Source organism: Telopea speciosissima, chromosome 1 (genome assembly GCF_018873765.1).
Source record: "Telopea speciosissima isolate NSW1024214 ecotype Mountain lineage chromosome 1, Tspe_v1, whole genome shotgun sequence".
Classification (NCBI taxonomy): domain Eukaryota; kingdom Viridiplantae; phylum Streptophyta; class Magnoliopsida; order Proteales; family Proteaceae; genus Telopea; species Telopea speciosissima.
Genome location: NC_057916.1, coordinates 18730219 through 18745649, shown reverse-complemented (window position 1 = coordinate 18745649; position 15431 = coordinate 18730219). Strand labels below are relative to the sequence as shown.

Below are 15431 nucleotides of genomic sequence, written 5' to 3'. Positions count from 1 at the left end.
CATCGTCCCTACCCTGTACTGCATTGCATCTACAACACGACTGTTCAAACAGTTACTTGACACCCTAATTGATTTCGAACCCTGATCAATTTTAGAAAATTTCTCTTTCCTTAAACAAACTTCAAATCAAAATAACCCAAAACCCTTAATCGATTTTCAGATTAAGGGTTTGAATCTGAAAATCGATTGAGGGTTTGAATCGGAAAGAACAGAGCAAGATATCACAAATTACTTTATTATGCTTTCAAATGGTAACTGGAATCAAACTTATTCACCTACAAGAACAGATTCACTAAAGATCCATAGCAGAATAACCCGTTTCTCATTATCCAATTTATCTGCTCAGGGAGAACAGAGCCAAGGATCATCCATCCTGAGTGAATCTTGATCTGAAAAAAAAAAAAATAGCACTGAGACAAATGAAGAATCAACTATTTTCCTTCTTCAAATCCAACTTCACAGAAAATCTCCCCAGGAACCCTAAAAATAAATGATCCGTCAATAGTCGAGATCCCTAAAAACTCTCTCAGCTGCGCAGTTGGAGTCCTTTTCGTCTTTCACTCCCTCTCTCTCTTTCTGTCTTCTTTTTGGGTTAAATCTAGTCGCATCGAATCGAATCGTAATCTATAGGTTGACCTAAGCTGCTTCCTCAGACGTTTTTTTATTATCATTCTTTTACCTTTCTCGATTATTCTTATTCTTCATGGACGAATGGAAGAACTTAGATCACCATGAACAATTCTTGCTAGGGAGTGACCGAAAACCCGATAATCTTTCTGGGTCTTCTCCCTTCATCAGGTAATTCTCCCACACATCTCAAATTGTTTCAATTTCCTATTCTCATCCATTAATCGGCATTTTCGTTCAAACCCTTTTGTCACTTCTCCCTTATTTTGTATTAGGAATTCTCTTTCTTGATGGATGAGCCAAAATGAATCTGTAACGAGGAAGATATTTTCGGTTTCTTGCACCAATGGCTAACCATGGGAAGAAGAGAAGAGGTTCTTAACAAAGAAGAAAAAAAAATGAGATGGAATCGATCCCCAAGAACCCTAGAACCGGCCTTTTGTATCTAGAAACATGAAATTCATAGGGCCATTTCAATTTTTTTGTTTCCATTCCACGGGCACTGAACAGTCTTGTTGCAGATGCAATGCAGTAGGGGGTAGGGGCGATGGTGTTACCGGAGGAGGAAGAAGAAGAAGCAGTAGGGGGTAGGGGCGGTGATGTTGCCGGAGGAGGAAGAAGAAGAAGAAGAAGCAGTAGAGGGTAGGGGCGGTGGTATTGTCGGAGGAGGAGGAAGAAGAAGAAGAAGAAGAACAAGCAGTAGGGGGTAGGGGCGGTGGTGTCGCCGGAGGAGGAAGAAGAAGAAGAAGAAGAAGAAGAAGGAGGAGGAGGAGGAGGAGGGTAAGGGGGGTAAATCTGTCAATTTCACTTTTTTTTATTGAATATGTGATAAGGGTAAAATGGATTTTTCCATTCACCCTAGATCACTGTTTATCTATTGAATATGTAATAAGGGTAAAATGGATATTTCTAATTAAACATTAACAGCAGATTAACACCGTTAGGTTTCGGGGGTGTCAAGTAATTATTTCAAACGTTGCTAATTGTAAGCAAAATGGTCATAGTACAGAGGTGTCCAAATAATTTTCCCTTATTTTAATAAATCAATACTTAAAACTTTATTCACATCCATGTTAATGCTCAAACGTGTGCTCTCATTGATTCTTACGCTGATTCAGATGATATATAACCAAATCTCTTACTTTTTTCAAGGGTTTTTTTAAACGTATCTCCCTGAGATATCAAGTATCTACAAAAACATTTGTGAAGTTTGAATATTCATGTATATCACCCTTACTTTCTAAAATAATTGACAAATACACTCAAGCCGTTAATTGTTATTGTTAGTTATTTGAACAGTAACAGATTTTAAGTCATTTTATGATCAATATATCCTTGATGGGATAGAATAACATTATTGTCCTCCCCTTCTTCGTCTTCCTGGTCTAGAAAGAAAGTGAGGAGACTTTTCCCCTATGATTGATCTGAGAAGACAACTTCTTCTTCTCACTTTCTCTTTTATATACTGAAACTCAATCATCTTCATTTCACTCTCTTTTCCGATATGATTGACTTGAGAAGACAACTTCCTATGTACTGCATCTCATTTTTTATCGATGTATTTGAAGAATGGTATCATCGCTCTTCCAATCTTATGTTCAGATAGGAAATCATGGGTCCCTCTTTTTTTTTGTTCTCTAAATGTTTGATCATGATCCTTCAATTCTAACTTCTCCCCTTTAATTCTTTCAACGAGTTTCGATATTCGCAACTTTAGGGGTATGTAGCAAATCTAAAGCAAATAAAAAGGTAACTGTGGTGGAGGATAGAAGTCTTTTAACTCTTTCTGCTTTTTCCTTCCCCCTTTTGGGTAGTGGGTGGGGATTCCTCGGTTGCAAATGAGAAGGGAGACTTGGAAGTAGCCACATCAATCTTCATAAAAATGGTAATGAAAGAAATATGTTTATTTTAGCATAAAAGATAATTTGGTCAATATTTAGTTTATTCTAACGTTTTTAGTCTCACGTTAACAACATTGGTGTCTTTGTAAATTATTTTGGAAAGTAGGGGTGGTATGCATAAATATTCAAACCTCACGATTGTTTTTATAGATACATGATACTTCAAGGGAGATACGTGTAAAAAACCTTTTTTTCAATGAAATGTTTAAAGAAAACGTGTTGTAATTCTGTGTGTTTATGTGTTTAAGCAGGAATTTTTATCACTTGAGGTTCCCCTGCCCGGTACAGTTCCCTAGTGCCTCTAATAAAAGGGGGGTGGATCCTAACCAGGCAGTGTGTTCGGTCAGGGGGTGGAATGGTCATTTCAGTCCCCCTATGAAAGGAATCGCATAATCGTATCGATCAACGAACCTCAGGGGATAAAGGTCTATCTAAGGATAGGAGCCACGCGTGCCATGGGACCAAGTAGCGTTCTTTTCCCTAATACTTTTTTTTGGTAGAATTCTTTTCCCTAATACTTAGTACTTTACTACGTTTTCATTTGCATAACGCTTTGCATTTTCATATGATTCTTGTTATGCCAATCAGACGGTGATATTGAATTAGCAAAAGATTATTGAAATGCACTCATTATGATCCCTTTAATCTTTTGTTTGCAAAAATAAAAAACAATTTTTCCCACACCCTGATGGGTTTCAATCAAGGTTCTAAAACTCGGGTTTCGACTAGGTTTCGACCAGCCAGAAAACGAGTTTGTCTCGATTTCAACCATATCTCGGTCGAAACTTGGGACTTTCTCCAGGCTAACTTGAACCTTAGTTTCGAGGCCCAGAAGTTGGTTTTTTGCTTCGATTCTTGTTGTGCTGCCTATTTTTTACATTTTAAACTCAATCCATGCATTAGTTTCACATAGAGAATACTAAAAATATTACTTGTGGTTTTGATCCAAGTTTGATATTATATATTGTTCATGGACATGGTATCAAATAAGGTTTGACCGGAACATAACTCTTTCAATATAAATGAGATTTAAGCAATATTAGATTTGTTAGAAAGCTTTGTTTTGATAGCTTTCCAATAAGTCCAAGATTGCTTAAAATTGATTTATATTGAAGGAGTTATATACCGGTTAAACTTAATTTGGTGTGTGTGAATGCTGTCAAAATCACTCTGAATGAAAATATTTTTTTAGACATCAAAACTAATGAATATTTTACCGCACTTTTGGTTTTTAGCAATGTTTTACCATATTGACATTTATGGAATTTTTAGATTTGAGAAAAACCACAACATTAGAAAGTTGAAAATTACACTTACCGTCGAAAATCCAGTTTTTGTTCTTGAACTGGGGGGTTGACTTTTTTTCCTTTTGGAATTTGATTTTTTAACTATTTTTATTGGATTCAAATAGGGGGTATTTGCTTATTTATGAATAATATCTTAAGTAAATGAAATGAAACATTTACTTAAATGATATTAGACATAACTAAGTGTCTGTCCTGATTTTTGGTAGTTTCTAGCATAAATACCTGTCTGTCTAAGTTTCGAACCAAGTTTCCCCTAGTTTCAATGGACATATGTGTCGAAACCATCGAAATACGGTTGAAACTGGTCGAAACCATCGAAACCCGGTCGAATCCAGCGATTTTATAAAATCCCCCATCAACTCGTCTCGGAAACCTGAAAAACCGAGTTAACTCGGTGGTTTCGACAGGTTTCGATCGAGTTTTTGTTCCATGGTTTCAATAAGGGTGTCATAATCAATTTGAAATTGCTTACCAGATCGAACTGTTTAATAAATGGTTCAGTTATGGTTTCAAAATTGATGTCACTTAATTAAATGGTTTAAATTGAACCTGGCCGTTTAGCACTCTTAGATGTACATAAATGTGTCAATATCAAACAGAAACCATTTACCAAAATTGAATCGAACCATTTAAATCGAAACCGTAAAACCGTTTAATAAATGGTTCGATTATGTTTCAAAATTAAGACCATTTAACCAAACGGTTTAAACCAAACCGGACCGTTTAACACCATTAGGTTTCGAGGGACACCCTTTAGTTCTAACTTTGAAGTGAGTAACAATTAATATCTGACCAACTATCCTAATACATTCGTACAACCATAGTTAAGTTTTGAGTTTCTCACAGCTTTATTTTGCCAATGTGCAAAATCCATTCAAGCTTATACTTGACATGTGAGCAACAAACCTTTGAAACCTACTTTCCACAAATTTTCAAACTAGGGAAAATTTCCTAGTTAACCTAATTAGGAAAAGGCATTAAATTCAAATGACCCCATATCACACAAATTTTGGTTTAGTCCTCTCAACTAAAACTGAAAATTTGCATAAAAAAATAAAAAGGCAAAGTTCACAAAATCTTCTTCAATAATAGGGTGGGAAACAAACCCACCAAAAGAGATATTTTGCCAGTTATGACTTGTTGATGGATGAACAAATTGTTTAAAAATTTGAATCAAAATAGATATGAGTCAAATGTCATACCAACTTCAGTTCACCACGAATCAAAATATCGATGCTTTGAAAATTACTTGCTGAAGACAGTCTCTCTGTGAAAGCAAGGGTAAGGCTGCGTACATTATGAACCTCGTGCACTGGGTATGCGCACACTTTGAAAATTCTTTATAAAATCGAATCCATCTAATATTTTTTTTTTGGAAAAAAAAAAAGGAGCAAAACATAAGGGAAATATAAACCCATACATGGGGTCATATAATTGTGATGTTCTACTGAAATTCATGTGGCCTATCATATCCTAGGAATTTCTCATTTATCCAATTCTTAGAATAACCAAACAATCATACAAAGTGGCAAAAAGAACTATTCGTTTGAGAATGCTTCCAACTCTAATCTTGTAGCAATCCTTTCTCTAAAGTCATTTCAGTTACAATTTCATGTTTGTAATTTTTTTTTCCGTATCAATTTAGAAACACTACTGCCTTTTAAGCACTCTTTTCATGTTAATCCTTGACCAATGAGATGGTTATGATCCTCTGACATAAAATACAACCACTACTTTTGCATGTTCTGAATTTCTGATTGATTCCTTTTTAGCACTCTTTTCATGTTAATCCTTGACCAATGAGATATAGGTATGGATCCTCTGTTGCATAAAATACAACCACTACTATTGCATGTCTGATGGGATTCCATTTGTCAGAGGTGGTTATAACATCTGCCATAACTCATGATCTTATTTAGCCTTTTGAAACTCTGGAGGTGGTAGAGAGACATCAGAGTTCAGACTACCTTTTTCAACCACTAGCAATGTTTGTTTCAAGCTGAATATACGCTTGAAACTTTGTTTGGTGCTGTAGATCTGGTAATGGGCTGGCCCATAAGCCAGAAAAATAAAAGAATTAAGATACTTGAATCATGATGATTATAGAAATTTTCATATTGGTCATTTCCTGGGTTCCAAGGGATTGCTGCGTTCATTTTGCGAGCCCCTGTGTCACACTCTTTCTTTCGAATTGTGGATTAACGACCTATAGAAAATTAACAGCTTTGTTAACGACAGTTGAATCATCCGAGAAAACACACCATGCTGTATGAGAGAGAGAGACAGACAACTAATAGTTTTCTTTTGAGTTTCCATTGATCAAGGACCCAAGGTACACTAGGGTCCTCATTGGCTTTTCAGGTAATAGAAAACACAAAATCCTCAAAAAGAGAAAATAACAAAGACAAAAGAAGCCAGGGATGGGGGTGAATTTGCCCGGGAGAGCAGACCTAATTTGCTCCGGAAAGATTTAAAATACTTATACTAATTTGTAATACAAAGCCAAGGAATCATTTGAGCATACAGAAGAATTTCTTCTAAATCAAGAATGAGATCAGGCGAATGAGCGAGCACACACAAATCCACTTCCACATATCATCCATCATTTCACTTAGCGCTGGCCAACTGGGTGCGGAGGAGCTTGGCGGCTGCAACCATGTTGCTGAGTGCAGGGTTAACCTCACCGTACTTGCGGGTCTTCAGCCCACAGTCTGGGTTGACCCAGAGAATGTTGGTCTCAAGCACAGCAAGCATCTTGTTGATGCGGTCAGCAATCTCCTCGACTGATGGGATCCTGGGGGAGTGGATGTCATACACACCAGGTCCAATACCAGCACCATACTTCACTCCCTCACGGAAGACAGAGAGGAGCTTCTCGTCTGATCGCGAGTTCTCAATTGTAATCACATCTGCGTCCATGTCAATGATGGAGTGGATGATGTCGTTGAAGTTAGAGTAGCACATGTGGGTGTGGATCTGTTCAAGACATAGATGGATCAAAGGTTAGCTTATCCAAATTGTACAAATAAAATGAAAGAATTTCAGTTGGTAGAGATACCATCAATCAGTCAGTGAAGGAAATTTACCTGTGTGGTGTCCTGAACACCGCAGTTGGTAATTCTGAAAGAGTGAACTGCCCAGTCCAAGTAGAAAGCTTGCTCAGACTTCCTAAGAGGCAAACCCTCTCTCAATGCAGCCTCATCAATCTGGATGACATTAATACCAGCCTTCTCAAGATCTTCAACCTCGTCCTTGATTGCCAAAGCAATCTGATAGGTGGTCTCAAATCTGAAAATAAACAACAAATATGTCAAAACTTGCCACTAAAACCCAAATCAGTCGAAAAAGGGAGCTAGTCAGGATTTTATGTTGTTACCTTGGCTGGTCGTTTCTTACAAAGGACCAGTTGAGAATGGTGACAGGGCCTGTCAGCATACCCTTCATTGGGCGTTTGGTCATGCTCTGAGCCATCGAGGACCAGAACACAGTCATGGCCTTGGGACGGCTAACATCACCATAAATGATAGGTGGCTTGACACACCGGGACCCATAAGATTGTACCCATCCATTTGAGGTGAAGGCGAAACCGGACAACTGCTCTCCAAAGTACTCAACCATGTCGTTCCTCTATATTTGGGAGATAAAAAACAGTTAGCGCACTACTACTTCCATGTTCCCAAATACAACTTGAAACAAAACAGCCACATTTTCCCAACATAACATTTCCTTCAACAGAAGCAGAGCAGATTAGAAGCAGCTCACCTCGGGCTCTCCATGGACCAGGACATCAATGTCGAGGTCCTCCTGAAGCTTGACAACCTTGCTGATTTCCTCCTTGATGGCCTTAACGTATTCCTCCTCAGAGATCCTGAAATGGGAGGAACATCAGAGAGATGAATATTAGAACAGTCAACAAAGTCGGTTTCAAAATGGCAAAACAACATTTCTTATCACTGGACCACTCACTTCTTAGCCTTGTACTCACGGCGAACCCTTCTAAGTTCGATTGTCTGTGGGAAAGACCCAATGGTTGTGGTCGGAAGGATTGGAAGGTTCAGCTTCTTTTGCTGAGCATCCAGTCTGGCACTCACATTTGTAGCACGGCGGTGGTCTGAGCCCCTCAAAGCAGCAGCCTGAACAAGAAATTACGCCAACAAACTTCAATGAGTACAAAAAAGAATTTATTTCAATAATACTTCGGTAGAAAAGGATGGAAACTAAATTCATCAATGCACTTACAGCCTTTTGAACAGCTTCATTTGTCACCCTTGGTGAGGATTTTCTTGAAGCCAGAGCAGCGGCATTAACAGAGAAGTATTCCTAGAGATGAGTGAAAATACAGTGAGCCACAGAGAGAATTTTTGTATGGTTGTTTAGATTTATATTTGTATAGGTCTACATTGAAAGTGACTCAAGTTGAACCAATCTCATACAATGCTCATAACCTCAATTAACAAAAGTGACTCGAGTTGAACCAATCTGGCCAAGAAGGAAAACCCAATTTGATCTATACAAACCAAGACAAACCTCAATTAACTTTCCATGACTTTTTAACAATCATGGAATGAATGAAATCCAGACAGTTGACTCCAATGCAGCAATTGCAATGTGTCAACTACATGACTAAAACATCACTGACAATCACAAGGCGTCACATAGGCGTCCAGGCGCCTTGGTCGCCTTGGGCATCTAGGCGAGCGCCTTGTTGGTGACGCCGTGATTTTGGGCCCTCTCCACCGCCTTGCATTGCCTAGCCATCGTGCCAACTATGGTGACACTAGTAGATTACATCACTGACAATCATAGTTGTCAAGGCATCCAGGGCCTCCAGGCACCTTGGTCGCCTTGGGCATCTTGTTGGCGTTGCCTTAATTTTGTGCCCTCTAGAACACCTTACGTCGCCTAAATGCCGTGACAACTATGCTGACAATAGTAGATTTTGCAGATTTACAAGATATGAATGTAGGAACAACAAAAAGTAGTTACCTCATTCTTCTGTCCAGCCAGTGCCTTCGCCAAGGCATTCACTTCAACAACTTTCTGTGCAGCAAATGCAAGCCATGACTTGATTTCCGTGTCCAGCTTAGGCTCATTTACAAGGTCAACAGCAGTGTGGAGAAGTGAGCATGAAGTGGAGACAACAAGCTTGTCTGCATTGGAAAACATCAGGTAACATTAAACAATTCCTAACTATTAAACTTGTGCAATAGATAACGTATGTGTACAAGATAGATAACTTACCTTTTCCCACAATGCCCTCAAGGGCCTGCAAGGTACTGAGAGATGAAGCAAGATCATCAGCCCAGATATTCCTTCCATCAATCACTCCAGCAAAGAGGTATTTGCCAGAAGGGAATCCACCCTTGATCAAATCAATGGTCTTTGTTCCACGAACAAGGTCAAACCCAAATCCAGTAACACCCTTCAAAGAGGTGAGAGTTTTGTATGCCTCAGCTGGAACATCAGCAAAGTAGGTCTCGATGAGAACATTCAAACCAGATAGAGATGATTCTAGTGCAGAGTAGGCCTTCGTGAATGCTTCCAATTTGTGAGAATCAAGATCCAACACAAGGGTGGGCTCATCAAACTGAATCCAGGAAGCACCAGCCGCCTTCAATTCGGTCACAACCTCCCTAGATAAGGTTTAATCATTAATACAGACACAATTTGATCAACCTGCGTAGAGTGAAGAATAAAAAATGCTATCTAAAGACAAGTTTCAAGTCCTCACTTGTAGACTGGAATAATCTTGTCCAAGAGGGAAAGAAGAGAGAAAGTTTTCTCTACACCCTTAGCTGGTTTTGATTGCAGAAGGTAGGAAACAGGACCAATGAGAACTGGAACAGTGTCAACTCCAAGCTGCAGGGGGAAAAAGGACGCAGTCTCAAAATATTAATAAATATATCAGCACCATGCGAATAGCAACTATAGTTCAACAGGTCCAACCTAGGAAAACCTGACGCTTTAGTTCCTATTTAAAAAACCTCTTAATGTATATATTAAGCATATACTGAAAAGGGGAGTAAGGTGTAAAGGAAAATCCAGACCGTCATCAGATTGGATTGATTTCTTCATCAACCAACTTCCACCCATCCACCCACCCACCCACCCACAAAAAATAAATCATATTAGATGCTCAAGTGTCATATCTCGCCAACTGATTTCCCCATGCAACAAAGAAGAAACTCCAAAAGGCCAATCCTGGGCAAGAGTAAGTCAGCAGAGAAAGGACCTAACCATTGAAGAATTCATGAACCCTTTAACCCTTTGCCTGTCTTATGTGTATGCCTCCTAGATCAGCATCTACCCAGTGGGTACTAACCCAGCGATGTAAAAATAGCTAAGACCATAAATGAGTTGCAAACCTGATGACCTACAAGTAATAAATACTAGACCAATAAAGAAATTATCTTGCTTGCGTACCCCCTTGGCTTCTTTGTATTCAGTAACTGCCTTGTGAGAAGCATAAGAAAAATTTGTGTCTGGTCCCAATTCAGGAACAATGAAATGGCTGCACCAGAGAGAAGACACATGACAATAGTTCAATATATCATTCAACATAAGCTATAAACTCTCTAAATGTTCAGGAACAATGAAATGGCAGAAGAGGAGAGAAGACACATGACCATAGTTCAATAAATCATTCAACAAAAGCTATAAACTCTTTAAATGTTCAAGTTTTAGTGCAGAGGGAAGTAATCACTTACTAGTTGGTGTCAAACCACTTAGTCATTTCCATAGCAGGAACAGAGGCATTCCCTCTGGCCATGGAGAAGTAGGTGTCAAACTCAATCTCACCACCATTCCAACCATATCTAGAGGGAACAGCCCCTAGCATTGCGGTAGTATCAAGCATCTGATCGTAGTATGAGAAGGTGTTGCTAGGAATGTGCTTGATCCCAGCATCAGCCATCTGTTTCCAGATGGAAGACCTGAGATCAGCAGCCACCTTCTTCAAATCCTCAGCACTGCTCTTTTTATCCCAGAAAGATTCCAAAGCAAATTTGAGCTCTCTCTTGGGGCCCATGCGGGGATATCCAACAATGTGAGATGCCATTTGTGCTGGATTATCAGATACAGCCAAAACAGAGGGGGATCAGATTCAGATTTCAACAGGAATGAAAAGTAAGAAATAAAACTCTAGTTACAAAAGCAGAAGATTTGCAGGACACCATAAGTCTTTAATCTTGAAAGACCAGAAAAGAAAAACGTCATCACATTAAATTAGAACCAAGTAATAGCATTCAAACGTCAGAAGACAAAACGATGTGAAATGAAAGAAAAAAAGGAAGGAAAAAGAATAAAACACGGTGAATCAATTTGCAGACATTCACAAGAGATTCAAATATTTCCCATAAGTGCTCCAAAGAAAAATGAAAACAGAAAACACCTACAGTTAAGGGAGCATAAGGACTTGCAATTAACAGTTTAGCTTCAACGAAAAACATACAACAATACCAATTCTTGTTCGATACAATCTGAGAGAGATGGTACAAAGACGTTTTTGCCGACAAATGTCAAAAGCACATACAAAGTTATAGGTCCACAAGGCAAGAGTCACAAGGAACAAAAGATAAGAGACATTACATACAGACATCAGGATAAGAAAAAAATAAAAGAACAAGATCTGAAGGGGCATTTTGGTTAACCTACTGCGAATTAACTATAGGAAGTATAGCATAACGCAGATCTAAATTGTAAAGACCGGAAATTCGATGATCTGAAAATCACAGATAGATGTGAAACCTGGTGCCAAGAACACTACTAAATCTGTTCACTGATGCCCCTTAAAAAGACACCTATAAGTTGCCTAACATTAGATCCGGAGGATATCACAGATCCAATATCAGAACAACAGAAGGGATCGGGAGAACGAATCGACCACCAGTAGGAATTCAACAATTTGGTGTTCGAAATGCTACCATGTTTTTTAACCAATTATGTTCACTAATATCAAAGAACTAATCAGAAGAAAACAAACAGGAAGTATTGAGAACCAAAAAGCAAAATCACAAACCTCGATCGAACTTAACACATAAAATTGCAGTAGATCAGAGAAATGAACGACAAGACAAAGATTGACACCGCAAATCGAGATCACTTTGACCTTACCTTAAGGAGCACTAAAAGGAAAACCTAATCGAAAAGGTAAGACAACGCAAGAAATGAGCGTACCGTTGCGGAGGTAGAACCGGAAAACACCAAAGACTGGTTCTACGCCGAGTAAAGGAGCAGGAGAAGAAGAGAAGCGACGGGTGAGAGTGAAGGGAGAGACGTCTGTTGGAATTATTTATAGCCAATTGTGGGCTGGACTCGATGGTAGATCTAAGGCAGTGCAGTTAAGGGTTTAACTGTTTAAGGCTCTTTTTTTTTTTTTTTAATGTTTGTAATTTCACATTTTCATTCCCATAATTGCCTACCAACATTTTTTTTTATAAATATTTTAGTTCAGATATATATAATGGTAAGAAGTTTAGATATTTTGAACTGACTATAACAACTGTCTAGCACAGTTGGTGAGGTGTGGTGCGCTTCATGCCCATGCTCATCAGAAGGTCTTGAGTTTGAGTCTCTTGAATGTTACATTCCCCCCTTTTCAGTTCCCCCATGGTTTTAGTGCACAATATCAGAAGGGTATCGGTAACCCGCAAAATCGATATGGTATCAGCTTGGATTGGCTATATTAGACAAAATTACCCCTAATCTCCTTAACAAATGAATTTTTTAAACCATTTTACCCCTTGTCTGTATCGTGCTATCGATACAGTATCAGAATCGATATCGATGACTAGCAAAAATGGTACGTATCGCCTGTATCGGGTGATACAATACCGATACTTAAAACCATGGTTCCCCCCCCCCTTATAGGAAAATATATATATATAAAGTTCCCAATTCCAAAAAATCGATATAGACGATCTGATACCAATGGCCAATGAGAGCACGCATTGACATCATGGGGGTAGGGCGATCATTTCACATCCCCTCAGTATTTGAGTGTGGATGGTATACTCTCCTACTGAGAATTTTCTTCCTAATTATAATTAGACAAAAGTTTCTATGCATGGTTGACTTCATGGACATCAAATAGGCATTGTCGTCCAATTGGGGAAAATGGCTTATAATTATATATTTATTTATTTATAAATATAAATATATGATTATGATGATCTTAATCTATTATTAGATATAATAAGAGTAAGAGATCGTGGTCGTGTAGTATTTCTATCATATAGGAACTAATAAGAGCACATGCAGAGGCATCATAGATATAATTTAGTGTATAAAAATTAATTTTTTTCTTTTTAAAGTAAAATTCATAGAAGATAATGCATAACTTTCATGCACTCCTGAGTCGTGAGTTGGTGGCCAAAGTTTATTTTTTTTTTTAGGAGACATGAGGGGTATCCGAGTTGGTGGCTAAAGTTGGTGGGGGGCATGTAGTGGTATCATGGTGGGAGTGGGACACCCTTTCACGCACTTTTAAGATGTCATATTCAAAGAATTTAAACATTGTAATGACGGAAATGCCATTGACTTTGACGAATTTGTCTTCAATATCCTGGGGGTTGTTGGGGTGAGTTGGTGAGGTAGGCCCTATCTCATTATATACGAGAGAACGCCATACCTTTCTTTCTTTTTTTTTGTTTTTTGGTAGAACGCCATAGCTTTCATAGTTAACACGTTGTGTACTTCAAGTGGTCTTGAAGTCTTTCAGAATACTTAATTTATTTACCTTCCCTCACTCAAAAGTCTAAAAGACCCTTTAGAAGTACTTCTTCACAATTCCTCGATAGGAATAAACATTAGGGTTCTATGTCCAAATCCAAGTGAACGAACCAAAATTGAAGCGGACCATTCATCTAAAGTCCAATTTGGTTGCTATGAAAGTGACTTCATGTTAGGTACTCTCTGTGTGATATTTTCCAGTTTGGAACTTTAGATGGAATGGGACAATGGGTGAAATCTCTCATAGCTTTCATACAACATGAGCAAGCTCTGTCTTTTAGGGACCATATTACATTGGTGGTCCATTTCCTTTGCTCGGTTTGTGGTAACGAATGTTGTGTTTCTTTCTTGGATCGAAACCCCCTCCATGGTTAAGGGATGTTTTGGCTTTTGGAATCTGCTTGTTTTCTCCTTATTAAATAAAAATAAAGAGAATCAAATTGACATGTTTCATGCTAGATTAAGGAATTAAAATAGAAAGGTATTATGATTCTCATTTAATTAATTATTCATTATATATATATATTTAAGAAACATTAAACTCAAATTATTGAGAATAATTTGGTAACCAAAATTAGAAAGGACAAATGAGTAAGAATCAAATACATTAATAAGTGAAAACTATAAAAGCAGAGAATACTCAATTTTTTTTTCATTTCTATTCATGTCTTGCCAAGGAGGAAGCTGGTCAGCAGTGGGGAGACCAACGGCTTAAACCCTAAAAATAGAATTGTGAATTGGATCCAATTGTGTTACATAAAAAAAAAAGGAATTGGAACCCATTGATTCTGATTCAATTCTTTTAGGATGATCAAATAGACATCCAAATTTAATACAGGCTCCAATAAATTTACGCAACCAAATACCCTAAAAAATGTGCATTTTACAATTTTTGCCAAACAGACATGGCCTAAAACTTCTAATTGAAAGTTACGACTTACGAGGCAGTGGTGTCGGTGCATCTTTAGCCTCAGACCCGAGTTTTGACGCTCACAACCGACACACTATGGGTGAGTAAACGTTGTACGCATAGCGGCATACGTAGAGTCGCAGAGACAGCTCACGTGATATAATAAAGACAATCACGTGCAATGCTTGTCTCCAAATAAAGAGAGGGTCGGTCGTTCCAAGCATACTTCGTCTTTTTGGGATGAACGACCCTGGACCAACAATAATTTTTTTTTTTGTTTTTTTGGAGATAGGAGGGGTATCCGACTTTAGGCTGATTAAATTCCCCTTGGGTTCATACATGATCCCCACGCCACGTATGAACTGGGAGCTTCTGGGCCTTAGTGAGTCTCAGGCGGGTGGCCCCAAGAAATTATACAGCGACGAAGGTTTGATCACAAAACCTCGTTTCCTGAGACGGAGTCTCATGTCCCCTCCAAGCTAGTTGCGCTAACCCCTTGAGGTTGACCAACAATAATTTTTCTCCATCTTGTGAAAAGAGGAACCATTGAGCACAGGGATTTGGTATCGGCCCGGATTGGCTCAATATCAACCCTAATTGGTCCGTCGGATCCGTAAAGGTTTGGATCAGTTCAGATCGGATTTTTTTTTGGGAATTGTAGAGGATCAAATGATCCAGATTGATAACTGATCCAAGTACCAATACAGATTCCCTGACCAAGATTGGCCAAGAATTGGTATCGACCTCGTCCAATATCGATTTTGTTTCCTTTTTATATTTTATTTTAGGGAAAAAAATTGTAATCGATCGCATCGTTCTCGTGTCTAGACATAAGACCGTATGAAATTACCGCTCAACTTCTAATGAAATAAAAAACCATTTCAGTCAGACGCTATTGTATGAACTTTTATCGACCCCCACATTGGTACAAGCGCCACACGACCAAACAACAATCCC

General features: G+C 38.5%; 1 protein-coding gene across 1 annotated transcript; it reads right to left on the bottom strand.

The window, feature by feature from the left end:
- Nucleotides 1-6119: 6119 nt before the first annotated feature.
- On the bottom strand, nucleotides 6120-12150 carry LOC122659855 (5-methyltetrahydropteroyltriglutamate--homocysteine methyltransferase). The gene is made up of 12 exons (XM_043855005.1): nucleotides 12011-12150; nucleotides 10543-10897; nucleotides 10259-10346; nucleotides 9567-9694; nucleotides 9077-9468; nucleotides 8822-8985; nucleotides 8075-8155; nucleotides 7802-7968; nucleotides 7598-7703; nucleotides 7212-7462; nucleotides 6922-7123; nucleotides 6120-6811 (listed from the first exon to the last, which is right to left on the bottom strand). The coding sequence occupies exons 2-12, from the start codon at nucleotides 10890-10892 to the stop codon at nucleotides 6443-6445; spliced, it is 2298 nt and encodes a 765-aa protein (XP_043710940.1). The 5' UTR covers nucleotides 10893-10897; nucleotides 12011-12150; the 3' UTR covers nucleotides 6120-6442.
- Between the last annotated feature and the right edge of the window lie 3281 nt (nucleotides 12151-15431).

Excerpts from the sequence above, each read along its gene's own strand:
- LOC122659855 (XM_043855005.1), bottom strand. The coding sequence starts at position 10,892 with ATGGCATCTCACATTGTTGGATATCCCCGCATGGGCCCCAAGAGAGAG. Across the intron at positions 7,704-7,801 it reads CGTGAGTACAAGGCTAAGAA|GATCTCTGAGGAGGAATACG; the intron begins GTGAGTGGTCCA and ends CTCCCATTTCAG. Across the intron at positions 6,812-6,921 it reads GTGTTCAGGACACCACACAG|ATCCACACCCACATGTGCTA; the intron begins GTAAATTTCCTT and ends TGTCTTGAACAG.